The 15,583-nt window shown below is 45.1% G+C and overlaps 1 protein-coding gene across 9 annotated transcripts in view; it reads left to right on the top strand.

Annotated features, from left to right (window-relative positions):
- FNIP2 (folliculin interacting protein 2) overlaps positions 1–15,583 on the top strand; it is a 128,118-nt gene that overhangs the window by 26,085 nt on the left and 86,450 nt on the right. The window contains exon 1 of one of the 9 annotated variants that reach the window (XM_061384311.1): positions 11,576–12,276. The exons of 4 other annotated variants lie outside the window; for them this stretch is intronic. In XM_061384311.1, the coding sequence (XP_061240295.1) occupies positions 12,116–12,276 (161 nt within the window). In that variant the 5' untranslated portion in view covers positions 11,576–12,115. Of the gene's footprint in view, positions 1–11,575; positions 12,277–15,583 lie in introns of those variants that run through there. 4 more of the 9 variants (XM_061384314.1, XM_061384307.1, XM_061384305.1 and 1 more) reach the window with 4 other exon arrangements.

The raw sequence follows: 15,583 nt of genomic DNA, 5'->3' as shown, positions 1-15,583 counted from the left end.
CACCTTCCTCAGAGTGGAGTGAGTGTCAGCATCACCATTATTTCCAGCTAAGGAGACAAGCTCCAGAGGAGGCAGTGGCACCCCACTCCAGTACTCTTGCCTGGAAAATCCCATGGGCAGAGGAGCCTAGTGGGCTGCAGTCCATGGGGTCGAAAAGAGCCGGACACGGCTGAGCGACTTCACTTTCACTTTTCACTTTCATGCATTGGAGAAAGAAATGGCAACCCACTCTAGTGTTCTTGCCTGGAGAATCCCAGGGACGGGGGAGCCTGGTGGGCTGCCGTCTGTGGGGTCGCACAGAGTCGGACACGACTGAAGTGACTTACCTTACCTTAAGGAGACAAGCTCACAGAGTCATGTGGCCCAGAGTGATGAGGCCACAGCTGAACACAGCCGTCTTCCCTGCAGATCTTACCTCATGAGATCGTCCGGCTGCCATGCCTCCTGGATCCTGGTCCCCAGCTCGTCATGAGGAGCTGACTCAGAGAAACAAGAGGCTGCTGAGTCAGAGCTGACAGCCTTTCTCCAGCTCTCTCCTCATAATTGACTTCTGTCGACTGCCAAGCAGCCCTCTTAGTCGGCAGCTGGTAGAACTCTCAGAGCACTTGAGGAGGCTTGTGCATGTAACTTGCCAGCAATCCAATTACGTGAGAAGCGTTTCGTTTTAGCTGTTACGGTATCACTGTTTCGTCTCCGGCCAACCAAACCAAAGAATAGGCAAGAAGCACCTTCTGTTACTAAGTTAACTCTTTTTTAAAAATATATTTCTGTATTTGATTGCGCTGGGTCTTACTGGCAGCACCTGGGATCTTTAACCTTCCTGTGGCACGTGGGGTTTTTGGTTGTGGTGTGAGAACTCTTAGTTGTGGCATGTGGGATCTAGTTCCCTGACCAGGGATCGAATGCGAGTCCCCTGCTTTGGGGGCCCATAGTCACTCAGGTAACTCTTAGCCTAACCTCTAGTAGGTTTCCTTGAATAACTCTCATGACCTTTATTTTGCACTGAATGGATATGTAACCGGCCAAGAATGAGAGGGATGCCGGTAAGAAAGCTGTTGCAATAGTCCTGGCAGACACAGGGCTTATACTCTGAGCAACCCAGCATCTGCTTCAAAGCGTCAACAGAAAAGTTCAGCATTATGTTCAGATGGAAGGGAGAGGAACATAGATGCAAGTCCTTTCCTAGGTATTTTTTGAGACTTGTGTCTCATGAGTTACACAGTTTGGGTAAGAATTGTACCAGTTTTGACAGGGAGATGGGAGGGAGCCCTGAAAACTTTGTCCCGCAGAGCTGGTTTCAGTCAGACAGGTAGAGTGAGCCGCCGTGCTGGACAGGAATTCCTGCAGCTGCCCATATGCCCAGTCACATGCTTTGGGGGGAACGATTCTGAGCCAATGGCCCATCGCCTGGGCTCAGGCCTTTACCTCTTTCCCAACCCTGGGCTGCTGGCAGTTTGTTCAGGCCCACACACCAGTGACAGCCTGACCCGAAATCAGAGTTAAACTTTACAAGTTGTGTAATCTTCGCTAATATGTTTCCAGCTTCTGGAAGTTTGCAAAGGAATAGCATGTGGTGGGTGTTGGGAAGTCATAGGGAAAAAGGATTGTAGATTGAGGTCTGATATTGGATCTTAAAAAAAGTTTTTAACTAAATTACTGATTATCTAGCTGATTCCAGAAAGAAAGAAATCATTTCTCAGGGATGAAAAGACAAGCAGTACTCCTCCTTGCGGGTGGAGAGCCATCCCGGAGAGCCTTCCGACCTGGCATTAGTGAGTGTGGCCTGGCCACCTCTTCTCCTGGTAATGAAGCAGTTAGAGCCCCAGCCTTGCTATAACCCTCCTCCTGAGAGAAGACTTTTCACTTACTACTTTAGGGGTCTCCTGGAGTCTCGTCTCTCTTTTCCTTACTTTATGTTGTCAGCATCTTGTACTTGGTTAGGTACATGCCCTTTGAATAACACTTCTTTTTAAAAACGTGTCATCATCTTGGGGTGGCAAGGGGTGAGGGGAGTATACTTGTATGTATACTTGTGGCTGATTCACGTTGTTGTACAGCAGAAACCACAACATTGTAAAGGAATTATCCTCCAATTAAAAAGAAATTAAAAAGAAATGAGCAAGGAACATTGGAAACAAGGCAGGAAAACGTTGAACTATTTGCAGGAGGTGTTCTATATAATTATATTCCAGAAGATATAGCCAATTGGAAATACCAATCCTAGTCTATTTATGAGAATGAACTGAAAGATTGTTCAGTTCAGTTCAATTCAGTTCAGTCGCTCTGTCGTGTCCGACTCTTTGCAACCCCATAAATCGCAGCATGCCAGGCCTCCCTATCCATCACCAACTCCCGGAGTTCACCCAGACTCATGTCCATTGAGTCACTTTCATAAGGTAAGAACACGAGAGGACAATGAAATCTAACAGCACTTGGAACAGAAATAGAAAATGCTTTAGAATAATTCCAAAAAAATGTTTAGCAGAAAAATATATCTAGTTCCTGGGGACATCTTAATATTGTGAAAAAACACTAAACTATCAGTATTGTGAAACAAGTTAAACTATCAATTTGAGTCTAACTCAAATAAAATGTCGATGATTTTGTTAAAAAAAAATTCTCATTGTTAGGTGTGTTGTGTTGCTGCTGGATACTAAGCTGCGTCTCCAAATAAAGGGAAATTGAGGGATCTTGATTTTAGTTAAGAAGTTTTAACAGAGTCTGTAGCTGCAGCTCTCTACTTTTGCTGGTTTGTGTAGATATTAATGATAGCAATCACTGAAGGAAAAACTTTGTAAGGAACATAGCAGTCTATGTTAAAAAACACACAGGGTGCATACTTTGCTTTTCCTTCCAGCCGTCTGAAATTGTTTGGACTCTGACAATTTCCTTACCATAAAGCCTGCAGAATTGTTATAGAACAAAGAAGTCAAGTGGTCATCACTGGTTTGGCAGCAAGAATTTAAAAACAAGTCTCTTTACCCATGGTTTGTAAATAATGCATAGCTATTGAGATGGGAATACCAGACCACCTGATCTGCCTCTTGAGAAATTTGTATGCAGGTCAGGAAGCAACAGTTAGAACTGGACATGGAACAACAGACTGGTTCCGAATAGGAAAAGGAGTTCATCAAGGCTGTATATTGTCACCCTGTTTATGTAACTTCTATGCAGAGTACATCATGAGAAACGCTGGGCTGGAAGAAGCACAAGCTGGAATCAAGATTGCCGGGAGAAATATCAATAACCTCAGATATGCAGATGACACCACCCTTATGGCAGAAAGTGAAGAGGAGCTCAAAAGCCTCTTGATGAAAGTGAAAGTGGAGAGTGAAAAAGTTGGCTTAAAGCTCAACATTCAGAAAATGAAGATCATGGCATCCGGTCCCATCACTTCATGGGAAATAGATGGGGAAACAGTATCAGACTTTATTTTTCTGGGCTCCAAAATCACTACAGATGGTGACTGCAGCCATGAAATTAAAAGACGCTTACTCCTTGGAAGGAAAGTTATGACCAACCTAGATAGGATATTCAAAAGCAGAGACATTACTTTGCCAACAAAGATCTGTCTAGTCAAGGCTGTGGTTTTTCCTGTGGTCATGTATGGATGTGAGAGTTCGACTGTGAAGAAGGCTGAGCGCCGAAGAATTGATGCTTTTGAACTGTGGTGTTGGAGAAGACTCTTGAGAGTTCCTTGGACTGCAAGGAGATCCAGCCAGTCCATTCTGAAGGAGATCAGCCCTGGGATTTCTTTGGAAGGAATGATGTTAAAGCTGAAACTGCAGTACTTTGGCCACCTCATGGGAAGAGTTGACTCATTGGAAAAGACTCTGATGCTGGGAGGGATTGGGGGCAAGAGGAGAAGGGGACAACAGAGGATGAGATGGCTGGATGTCATCACTGACTCGATGGACGTGAGTCTGGGTGAACTCCGGGAGTTGGTGATGGACAGGGAGGCCTGACGTGCTGCGACTCGTGGGGTCGCAAAGAGTCGGACATGACTGAGTGACTGATCTGATCTGATTGTCGAAAAGTAGAAAATAAAGAATTTTAAAAGGAAAAGCGTGTTAAGTCCCGCTATGCAAAGACATTCTGATGTTTCCTTCCTGTTCTTTTTTTCTACTTTTGGTTTTTGAAAAGCACAGTACTTATCAAAGAGCATATACCATTTTGTATTGTATCCTATTATCTTTATTTAGCATTACAGCATAAGAAGTTTTCTGTGTTTCACAGATTTCATGAAGACATGAGACATGCGTTCATTCTTTCAGTTGCTGAGAGCCTTTTATTGATTGGCTGATTTTTGGCTGTGCTGGGACCTCACTGCTGTGTGTGGGCTTTCTCTAGTTACTGTGAGTGGGGACTACTCTTCGTGGCAGTGTTTGGGCTTCTCATTGCAGTGGCTTCTGTTGTTGCGGAGCACAGGCTCTAGAGCATGGGCTTAGCTGCTCTGTGGCATGTGGGATCTTCCTGGATCAGGGATCGAACCCATGTCCCCTGCACTGGCAGGCAGATTCTTATCCACTAAACCACCAGGAAAGTCCTGAGAGCCTTTTCAGTGCCTCAGAGTCCCTGGAAATGGGATGGGTAGTAACCTGGATCATGATCAGGGCCACACATCACCATGAACTCTCAAGTAACTTTATCTGAATCTGAAAGCTCCGTTCTCTCACAGGTGCTTCCTCATTTTAAATCAGAGGAGTTGTATGGGTTGATTTTACTGTCCTTTTCACCTTACTTTGGATGAAAAAGTCCCTCTGTGTAGGAGTCAGAGCCTCAGCTGGGCATAGTCAGGAGAGCAGGGCAGTTCATGGCAGGCAAGGGGACCCACGAGAGACCTGGCCACCATGGTGCACGGAACAAACCCCAGCCCCACCGAGGACAGAGTTAGTGAGAACCTGTATCTGTCGGTAGCCTCTGGTTGATCCTGGAGGAGAGACTTGGACTTGACTGATGAGCCAGTGACATCCAGCTGCCGCACCTCCTGCTCGTCCCTGGTCGGTCCTCGGGTGGAGTGAGTGGTGTGGCTCACCTGTCACTGGCAGGGATGCCTCAAGTTCCGGCCCGGCCCGGACGCACTCCCCATGGCGAGCCTGGTCCCCTCGGTCCGTCTGTACTCCGCTCTTTCTGTCTGCTAGAGAGATCAGTGCTGCCTGCTCCATGACTGACAGAATGCTGCTAGAGCTGTGCTTGGCACGTGGCGGCGTGAGACTGATCAGCCAGCAAGTCACCCCACCCCAGCGTCTGTCTGTGCTCTGCCGGCCTTCCTCAGCACAAGCGTGTCAGGTGGGCTTCTGTGGTGTTAGGGTGGGGCTGTGGGCTGACGCTGTCCCTCAAACGGCTGAGTGCTGAGGGACATGGTCTCCATCCTGCATCTGTCTTCAGAGCCTATTTCCCGAAAGCACACTGCCTCACTCCCTTACCTGAGTCCATGTCCTCTAGCCCAGCAGGCGCCTTCTTTTTTTCAAATTTGATTCTTTAATTAATTTTTTTTTATTTAATGAAGTGTAGGTGATTTACTGTGTTGTGAAGGTTTCAGGTGTACAGTGAAGTGATTCAGTTATACATACATATGTATATATTCATCTTCAGATTCTTTTCCTTTATAGATTATTGCAAAATATTGACTATAGCTCTCTGTGCTGTATGAAAGGTTCTTGTTGTTTATCTGTTTTATATATCATAGTGTGCTTCTGTTAATCCCAGACTCTTAATCTGTCCCTCCCCCATCCCTTCTCCCCTGTGGTAACCGTAAGTGTGTTTTCTGTGTTTGTTAGTCCATCTCTGTTTCACAGATAAGTTCATTTCTGTCGTATTTTAGATTTTGCGCATACACGATTTCACATGATATTTGTCATTCTCTGACTCACTTCGTTTAGTCTGATAAACTCTAGGTCCATCCATGTTGCTGCAGTTGACATTATCTCATTTTTTAACGGTTGAGTAGTATTCCATTGTATATATGTACCATATTTTCTTCATCCATTCATCTGTTGATGGACATTTAGGTTGCTTCCATATCTCAGCTATTGTGAATAGTGCTGTTATATATATTGGGGTGCATGCATCTCTTCAAATTAGAGTGATCTCTAGATGTATGTCCGGGAGTGGGATTGGTGGATCGTGTGGTGGTTCTATCTTTAGTTTTTTCAGGATTCTCCGTACTGTGCTCCATAGTGGCTGCAGCAATTTTTCATTCCCACTAACAGTGTAGGAGGTTTCCTTTTTCTCCACACCCTCTCCAGCATTTGTTATTTGTAGACTTTTTATGATGGTCATTCTGACCAATGTGAGGTGATACCTCATTATAATTTTTATTTCCATTTCTCAATAATTAGCAATATGGAGCATCTTTTCATGAACCTGTTGGAGGCCTTTTTAAACAACTCCATGTTGAGTGAGAATGTACAGACAGAAAAGTGTACATGGTCTGCCTGCTGTGTGTTCACATTAGCAGTGCCTGGATCACGAAACAGAGTTTACCAGCATTCTGTAACTTTTCTGATGTCTCCTGCTGGGGACCACCCTTCGAGAAGCCCTGATAGGAAGGCTTGCTCGTGGTCATTCCTGGGTGTGGGAAAGACATCAGGGAGGGAAGGAGTTACCCCATGGGAGGGGGGAATCTGTGCTGTGGATCCGGAACCCCACCCGCTCCTCTCTGTTGATTCTTACTTTCTTTACATCAGGGTAGCATGACAAGGCAGAGGGAGATTCACTAAACAAGAGTCATGAGACTGGATTTCTGCGGGAGCTGCAGTAGACCTTCACTTTTTCTCTCTCCGAACCCATCTCTCAGCTGTGGTTTGAGTTGGTTTTTCGTCACACACAGTGATCAGTGTATTTTGTTACCTGACGCGCATGCTGTTTAGGGATGCAGAAATGCATGAATACCCACCTGGAAACTTCCTGACCTTCGTTCTCCCAACTCTGAGTCAGGGATAGGGGTTGATCCGTCCTCAGCCGCCACGTCCTATGGGTCAGAGGTGGCCCTGGCACGTTGTCCTGGGAGGACAGGAGGGAGGTCCTGGCCCTGGGCAGAAGGGCTTCAGTGGGGGTCTGGAGTACCAGGTACCTGCCTCGCATGGTCCACATGGCTCTTCTGCTCTTTTCCTGGGTGGCTCAGTCCTGGGCTGTGAGGGTGGAAGTGGGTACATCTTACAGACTTGCACCAGGGGCCTCCCTTCTTCACACACATCCGTGAGTTCACGCCACCACTCCACTCCCCGTTTCCTTCCAGTGGGTGGAGCTTCAAGAGGGCTGCGGGAGCCAGCTGGTGACCTCAGATCCTTCTCCCAGCGTGTGAGCATAGCTGGACCACGTGGGCAGATGGAGAGCTTGACTGCTAGAAGAGCCCATGATAAGTGGTCTCTTGTGTAGTACTTACAGTTGATGAGCAGGATGTCTTATCCAGTGTGGTGCTAGTGTTCAGTCACTGAGTTATTTCTGCCTCTTTACGACCCCGTGGACTGCCTTACACCAGGCTTCCCTGTCCTTCACCATCTCCCAGAGTTTGCTCAAACTCATGTCCATTGGTCAGTGATGCCATCCAACCATCTCATTCTCTGTCACCCCTTTTTCCTCCTGCCCTCAATCTTTCCCAGCATCAGGGTCTTTTCCAATGAGTCAGCTCTTCGCATCAAGTGGCCAAAGTGTTAGAGCTTCAGCTTCATCATCAGTCCTTCCAATAAATGTTCAGAGTTGATTTCTTGTGGGATTGACTGGTTTGATATCCTTGCTGTCCAAGGGTCTCTCAAGGGTCTTCCCTAGCACCACAGGTCAAAAGCGTCAGTTCTTTGGCGCTCAGCCAGTGTGTTAACAAGTGGCTGTGGGGGAGCCCATAGAAGAGGATGCTCCCATTTCAGGAAAGAGAAGACAGAGGTCAAGGGAGGTGGGGCTGAGGTGGGGAACAGGATGCTGCCTCTTTCACCCACTCCATCCACTGCTTGCATGGCTTGAAGAATGGGTGTGATGATATCATTATTACTTGTTTTTCCATTTACTGAAAAAATGTTAAAGCTCTCGTGTAAATGTAAGGAACTTGAGAGCCATAGACAGGCATTCCTTTTAAGTACAGTGGTGGTGGTTTTGATGAATATCCCTGCTTTATTACATACGATCTGGTTTTAAACTGTGGAATTAGGGTTATTTAGGGGGGAACAGAGAGAAAACATAAAATGTTAAAATACCATGAGTCATATTGATTGTAGTGAACACAAGATGTTAAAACTTCTAAAAGACCTTGTGCTGTAGTAGAAGAGAGAGAAGGAGAAAGAGGGTGTTTGGAGTTGAGCAGAAGTACCCTCTGCACCACACTGAAAGAGGCCGATGGCTTGTAGCAGATTCATGTCCTAGGTGTTTTTTTGGGGGGTGGTTTGGGCAATATTTATTTACGTATTTATTTGGCTGCGCTGGGTCTTAGTTGTGGCACATGGGAACTTTTCTGCCTTTGGTTGCAGCAAGTAAACTCTTAGTTGTAGCATGTGGGCATCCAGTTCCCTGACCAGGGATTGAACCTGGGCCCCCTGCACTGGGAGTGCGGAATCTTAGCCACTGGACCAGCAGGGGGAGTCCCTCATGTCCTAGTTCTAAGTGAAGTGAACAATCAGTTGAGACAACTCACTACTGGGAGCGTGGAGTCTTAGCCACTGGACCAGTAGGGGGAGTCCCTCATGTCCTAGTTCTAATGTAAATATTCAGTGATATTAAGACAATGAAAAGGTCATATATAAGATCTGCACAAAGTGAACGTCCAGACCCAGTTTTTTATCTTCAAAATTTCTGGTTAGGATCGTGAGATGTGTACACTTCTGTATTGGAAAGAAGTTGTGTGTTAGTGTTAAAAGGGTGTTTTTAGAAAATCATGCAGAATTCAGGCTCAGAACATCTTCATGAGGAGGCTGGGATTCTCGTTGGGGAAGTGGTTCTCCAGTGGGTGGTTCCCAGGCCAGGAGTGGCTGCATCCTGGGAACTTGTGAGAATCACATTCCCAGTTTTTAACGCAGAATTGGAACTGCTGAATCAGAAATGGGGTGGAGGTGGGGGGATGGCTGGCCCAGCCCTGGGTGTTTGTAAGCCTATGAAGTGTGAGCACCACCCTTCCAGGGAAGTGGAGGCTAAAAGCTGTGCTGACCAAATTTAGGGAGAAGCACTGACTATTGAAGACACAGCTCAAGTCTTGATAGAAACACTACAAGGGCCCGTCTTGGTTGCTCCTCTCCCTCATCCTTGCATGTTAGTTACAGGCTGAGTGAGAGGTTAGAGTTTCTGTTGGAGGGAATTCTCTCCCAATGCAGTTCCTCCTTGTTTCATCCTTCATAGCCATGTTGTCTTTTTCTTCTCTTAGTATTCTTGTCGTTTAAAAATGTTCTCATCATCCTTTGGATCGCGGATACGTATGCATTGTTTTAATAGTGTTTGAAGCCTTGGGAAAATGTAAAATGTTGGAATGATTGAGCAGCTTTGCAGCTATCTGCTGGGAAGGTGTATATACAGAATACATAGTTACAAAGGGTTTGTGTCCTTTCCTCAGGGCCTAGATAAATATCTTTGAGACACTGAAGTTTTAAAAGTGAAATGTGTGTTTTTAATACATAAAAAGTGGGTTGTATTCCCTGCAGTGTTTGCTATACATATTTTATAAAATCTAGTTACTTGGGCTTTTTCAAGGCTCCACCCCATCAACGTAGGATGATGCTTTCATTTCCGCTGTGATTCTAGACAAGGTGAGCCAAGCCCCAGGTGAGTTGAAGGCATTGACCGAGGGCCTTGCCCACGTCTCAGGTGGGCGCGGTGGTAAAAGGGGCTTCCTTCCGCCTCTGCTTGCTGGGACAGGTTGATGCTACATGGGTGCTCTCTGGTCCTCTTGTGAAGAAGAAAAAGTGATTTTCCAGACGGTTGAGAAGAAAAACAAAGAACCCCTGATCTCACTGCAGCCATGAACTTAAGCCTTGAGCTCAGAATGTGTGTGCCTTCCTGGAGAAGTGGATTCACTGTTTCCTAACCTGGCCCTTTCTTGGCGTTTGCGCCTGTGTCACAGCGGAGGTGGTCGCCACCGTAGATGCATTACAGTCTCTCTCTCTCTCAGAGGAGGGTGTGAACATCTCTGTGGGTTTGCTGCAAAGGAACTTTAAAGTCACATACACAGTAAAGTCAAGTTAACTGAGGCCTCTGCCGTGCAGTGTTAGACCTTGTCACATCGCAGAGTGGAATACACGTGGCTGCTGTATGTCGAGACACTTAAAGCCCTCTGAAGCCTGTCGATGAAAAATTAATCAATAGTTAATCTAAGAAAGAAATGGAAAATTTTATTCGAGCCAACCTGAGGATTATAACCTGGGATATGGCCTTTTAGAAAGCTCTAGCATCATCATCCTGTCAGTGGTCAGGGCACAGTTAGATGTGTTTTTGAGACAGATGGTTGAATGTCAGATGATGTGTTGATAGTTTGCACAACCCAGATCCACACATGCAGAGTTAGTTGAGGGTCATCCAGACCCCTCACGGCATTAGGAAGGAATGTCATCTCCTGAGGAGATCTGATCGGTGCAGACTCACTGTGTACTGAAGGTGAACGGGGAGGCCAACACAGGCAGAGGAGCATTTTTAAGTTTTTCTTGTCTTGCCATGAAGTATGAATAATATTTCATCAAACTAAAGACCCAGCCAAGCTTTCATCAGATTTTAGAACTTTTAGTATTTTCTTCACCCTGATTTCAGGATGACAAGAGGAAAATGAATTGGGACAGTCCAGTTTTAGCGACCGATGCTTTTTATTTCTTCTAAAGAAAAATCTCATCCACAAATTCACAGTACTGTGGGAAAATATTGATACGTATGATAGATCAATGTATATCATATAAAATATAAATGTGTATCACATAAAATAACATATATATCATAAGACATAAAAAATGTGAAATATGTAAATGTGTCATTTATCAATGCATTTTATGCATACTCATTTTATATAAGTATGTATCATAAAATATAACAAAAATATAAAAATGTTTCATAAAAATCATAGAAATGTGCTATATCAATATGTGTCATAAAATGCACAAAATATAAGTAAAGTGTATATATCATGTAAAATATAGCACATAAAATATAACCTGAAAATATAAAATATGTATCATGAAATGTTGAAGTATGTGGTATGTTAACATATCTCATAACTATATCATGTTGATATATAAAACCATAGTATTCTCATTTTACAAATGAAGTACATTCATGTCATAAGTAGAAACTGAACTGCCTTTGTTCTTGGATTCTGCTGGTTCAGGGCTCTTTCAGTTTGGATGTACTTAGGAATTAAGAATCCAGTGCAAGAGCTTTGGGTGTTTATGGCTTCACGGTCATTACTATTTTCATTTCATAAATAAATTAAATTCGACATTGGTATTAAAGCCAGGATGTATCCCTTCCCTCACCCCACTTCTGCCTCTGTGCGTCAAGCCCTGCAGTGGGTTTGCTGAGGGCCGCCGTCTCTCACTTGCTCTGGGCAGGATTTTCAAGGTTGCAGAGTGAGACCTGTCAGCTGACACTTGCTCACAGGAGAGCCATTAAGAGGGTGGTGGCCAATGTCAGGACAACCTTGCAGCTGCAGGCGAGTCACTGGGTTTCACCCACAGCCATGTGAGCCGTGTGCGGAGACCTTGTGATCAATTAATTGGCTACTTCATAATCTCTTGCCGGGCCACTACGGAGTGAGTCAGTCCAAGCCACTCAGCCTGTTGAGAGTCTTGTCTTTTGTAACCAGAGCACAAACCCAGCAACAAAAGTAGGAAGTGGAGCTTGGACTTGCTGGATTCTAATTCTAATGGCTTTGCTGAGAGCCTGCTTTACAGAGTAAGGCATGCATCTGACTTCCTAAATTGAGGGGCTTCGTTTACGTAACAAGTGAATGTTCCTTTTTTTTTTTTTTTTTAAACTTCTGAAAGAGGAAATTAGAGGGTTGCTACCAAGAAGCTTGTGTCACCTACCTCCTCTGTACAGGGAGTGCGGGTATCATAGGGACAGCCGATCACTGCGGAAACCCCTCCAGCCATAGGACCTTCCAAGTTCATGAGGACAGTCAGAACCACCTGGAAGAGGGCTGACCCGCAAGGAGATGTGCGGTTGCTCGGCCAGGACCACAGCCCAGCCGAGGGGCTGGCGGGACGCAGCCCAGGGTGTGAGTGATGGGCGGCTGCACAGGACGCTTTTCTGCACAAGGACTCGGAAGCATGCCAGAGTCGGCAGGAGCCCTGATGCCCCGGAACTCAGCAACAGGTTTGAAACTGTTCTGTCTCAGAGTCTCAGAGAAATTCTCATTGGGCACCGGGGAGGTAAATCATGGTGATCTGAAACTTGGGTTTGCAGACAGGCACAGGTGGTTGCTGGGTGTGCAGACAAGCCCTGTCCTTTACAGAAAAGGTATAGGATGGGTGTTTTCTAGCAGCCGTTTGGGTCCTGCTGCCCATGTGCTCCTGAATCTCCCTTTGCTCCTGTTGGAGCCACCAGGGAGCAGTGGGTGCCGCCTGTACTGGGGGAAAGCTTGAACAGTGCAATCTCAGGGCTCACTGGGAAAAGGCACAGCCCCAAAGGACCAGCACGTTGACAGACAGGGCCTGGATGCCTCACTTCTCAGTCTGGCTGGTGGACAGAGGGCTGGGCGTTTCTGGCTGGAGGTGAGGTGGTGAGGGAGAGTCCAGGCTTCCCCTTATGGAAAATCCTTTCCATGGGAAGGAAGATATTAGGATGAACCAGTATTTGTAATGCAGCCCATCAAAGAAATGTGTATTATACTTGCTGTTTAATTGCTACTTAACTGTTTCATTCATTTTGGGAGAATTCACTAATTTTATTAGTGATAACTCTTAGTTGAAACATTAAGGAATTTTAGTGCATATCAATGAAACAGAAAAATACTTTGGAAATTCCATTTCATTCCAAAATATTCAGTAAGGCCAGAAAAAAGTAAGCTCTGATTCTTATGATTAGTGTAAAAGTAAGTTTCTAAATCCACTTAAGTGTTGTTACTTTTTTCCTTGTAGAATTTTTCTCAACATTAACATGGCTCATCAACTGTTTACCCCATAAATATAGTTCTTGGTTGTTGACTAATAAATCAGGATATGATTTCTGTCATGTAAAAATCATGGTATTTCTTCAATGGAAACAATAAAACGGTACAGAGTTCACTGCAGGACAAGTGTCCATAGTTGGAAACCCCGTGCTGTCCACTCAGTATAGAGATGTGACTGTTCAGATGAGAATCTCACTGTTACACCATCTGTGGTGTTTCCTATGTGGAAAGGATGGCTGAGTGACAACAGAGCGTGGTGGATCCACACTTGGGTGTGGATCCAAATCCCATCCTGATCCCAGCTCTGCTGCCCAGAGGCTGTGTTAACCCTGGCTGGTCCCCTGCTTCTTGTGCATCTCATTCTCAACTGTTCAGATGTGTAGCTGGTTTGGATTGCTTTTGAAATTCTCTCCTCCTCTAAGATTCTACAGGATAGCTTCGGGACATTCTGAATTCCTATTTTTGTTATTCAGACAATTCTCGATTCCCTGAATAGGTATGTGGAGCGCCGGGGGTGGCACCCACAGGAGAAGATGACACTCGGCATCACCAATTCTTGCTGAACTTCTTAAGTTTTCCGTATGAGCTTCTGCTTCTCACTCTTGGTGAATTTGCTCTTTTTCAGTAGGATTTTAATCATTACTTTTTAAAATGACACTTTAAACTTAACAAAACCTTTTCACGTGCATTGTCTCCTTTCCTTATTTTAACTTCCTTTAGATTTACTTCTTAAGTGCCGAGATGGTTTTAGCTTCTGTACGGTGATGATGGATGATGTGTGTCATTTAGTTGGAATTCATCTCTGGTCACACCAATTGTCTTGGCCCCGTTTCCACTTTCTCTTCCCCTTTTTATAGTCTTGAAAAGGTGGCCGTTGTTTGCAGGATGGTGCTTTTTTTTCCCCTGAATTTCTCTAGAAGTTGGGCTGGTCTTGGGGTGGAGTGAATTATTGATGGGAGCTTGTGCCCCAAGGATCTGGCTCCAAGTGCTCACGAGGTACCTGTGTGACCAGGTCAGGTGGCAGCCAGCCAGGTGTGACTCCCAGTGTCCGCTTTGCTCTTGGGTATCTTAGATCAACAGTTTCAAGTGGTTGTCTTAGCTGAGCACACTAATAAGTAGTTTTCTTTCTTTCTTTTTCATTGCTCATGATTTTCCACTTAGTCAAAGGTGAAGAGACAGATTCCATAAATGCAGTGGAAAGGTTCCAGGTACCTGACAGGGGCACCATGTGAACCTGGCACAATGCGGGCAGAAAGAAGCACTGAGTCTCCCCATTGTGGTTCTTGTGGAATGAGAGGTTTTAGGATAGAAGTCGTCCCACCTAGACCTTTGCTTCCACTCTCTTTAACTTCTAGAATGTCAGAAATTGGTTTTCAATATATTTCACAAAATTCCAGAGTCAGCACAAACCTGTAGAGTTTGATGAGGCATCTTAAGTGGTTTGCCAATAAAACATTCCTTGCTGAAACTCAGTTCAAATCTAGGAACTGTGACCTGCGATGTGGGGCTTCAACTGCAGTTGCTTCCAATCTGCTCTCTTAAGGATGCTAATAACTTGACTTTTCAAATTTTCCCAGCAAATTAAATTCATCCATGCTGCTGCTGCTGCTAAGTCGCTTCAGTCGTGTCCAACTCTGTGCGACCCCATAGACAGCAGCCCACCAGGCTCCCCGTCCCTGGGATTCTTCAGGCAAGAACATGAGTGGGTTGCCGTTTCCTTCTCCAATGCGTGAAAGTGAAACATGAAAGTGAAGTCGCTCAGTAGTGTCCGCCTCTTCGAGACTCCATGGACTGCAGCCTACCAGGCTCCTCCGTCCATGGGATTTTCCAAGCAAGAGTTTATATGCAGAATCTGGGAGCACTTGCCTAGCTTTTCTTTTAAATCTTATAAATTGCTGTTTTTCTGATGGCATGAGAAAATTTGATACAGCCTTGCCTTAAAAAGTGTGCCTCCAAATGGATAACCAACAAGGACCTACCGTATAGCACAGGGAACTCTCCTCAATGTTATGTGGCAGCCTGGATGGAAGGGGAGTTCCGGGGAGAATGGATACATGTTTATATATGGCTGAGTCCCTTGCTGGTCCACAAAACTATCACAAAATTGTTAGTCGGCTATACAATTCAAGATTAAAAGTTTAAAAAAAAAACACAAAAACATGCCCCACACATGGAGAGGAACTGAAACAGCCCTTCAGAGTCAACAGTGCTTGAAGTTTCACATCTTGGCATTTGTGTTTAGAGGAGATCCACTGTGGCTGCTTTAGAACCACCAGGAGGGAGGGAGAGAAGGAGTGACTATAGATCTCTGATATGTCTCAGATGAACCTATTTTATTAAGAAAGATGGAGCCTTCGCTTGCTTGTGGAAGATGCTTATGGAGAAAACAAGTACATAAACCAGGGTGTTTCTTCCCCAGTGCATGCTTCACGGAGATGAGCTAACCACAACCATACAACGGTCTATGTTTAGAGTAGTTAGAGTTCTTGAAGGTTTTAGTAAAAGGCTTCT

The sequence above is a fragment of the Bos javanicus genome, chromosome 17 (assembly GCF_032452875.1).
Source record: "Bos javanicus breed banteng chromosome 17, ARS-OSU_banteng_1.0, whole genome shotgun sequence".
In the NCBI taxonomy this organism is placed as follows: domain Eukaryota; kingdom Metazoa; phylum Chordata; class Mammalia; order Artiodactyla; family Bovidae; genus Bos; species Bos javanicus.
This window is presented reverse-complemented; position numbering and strand designations above follow the sequence as displayed.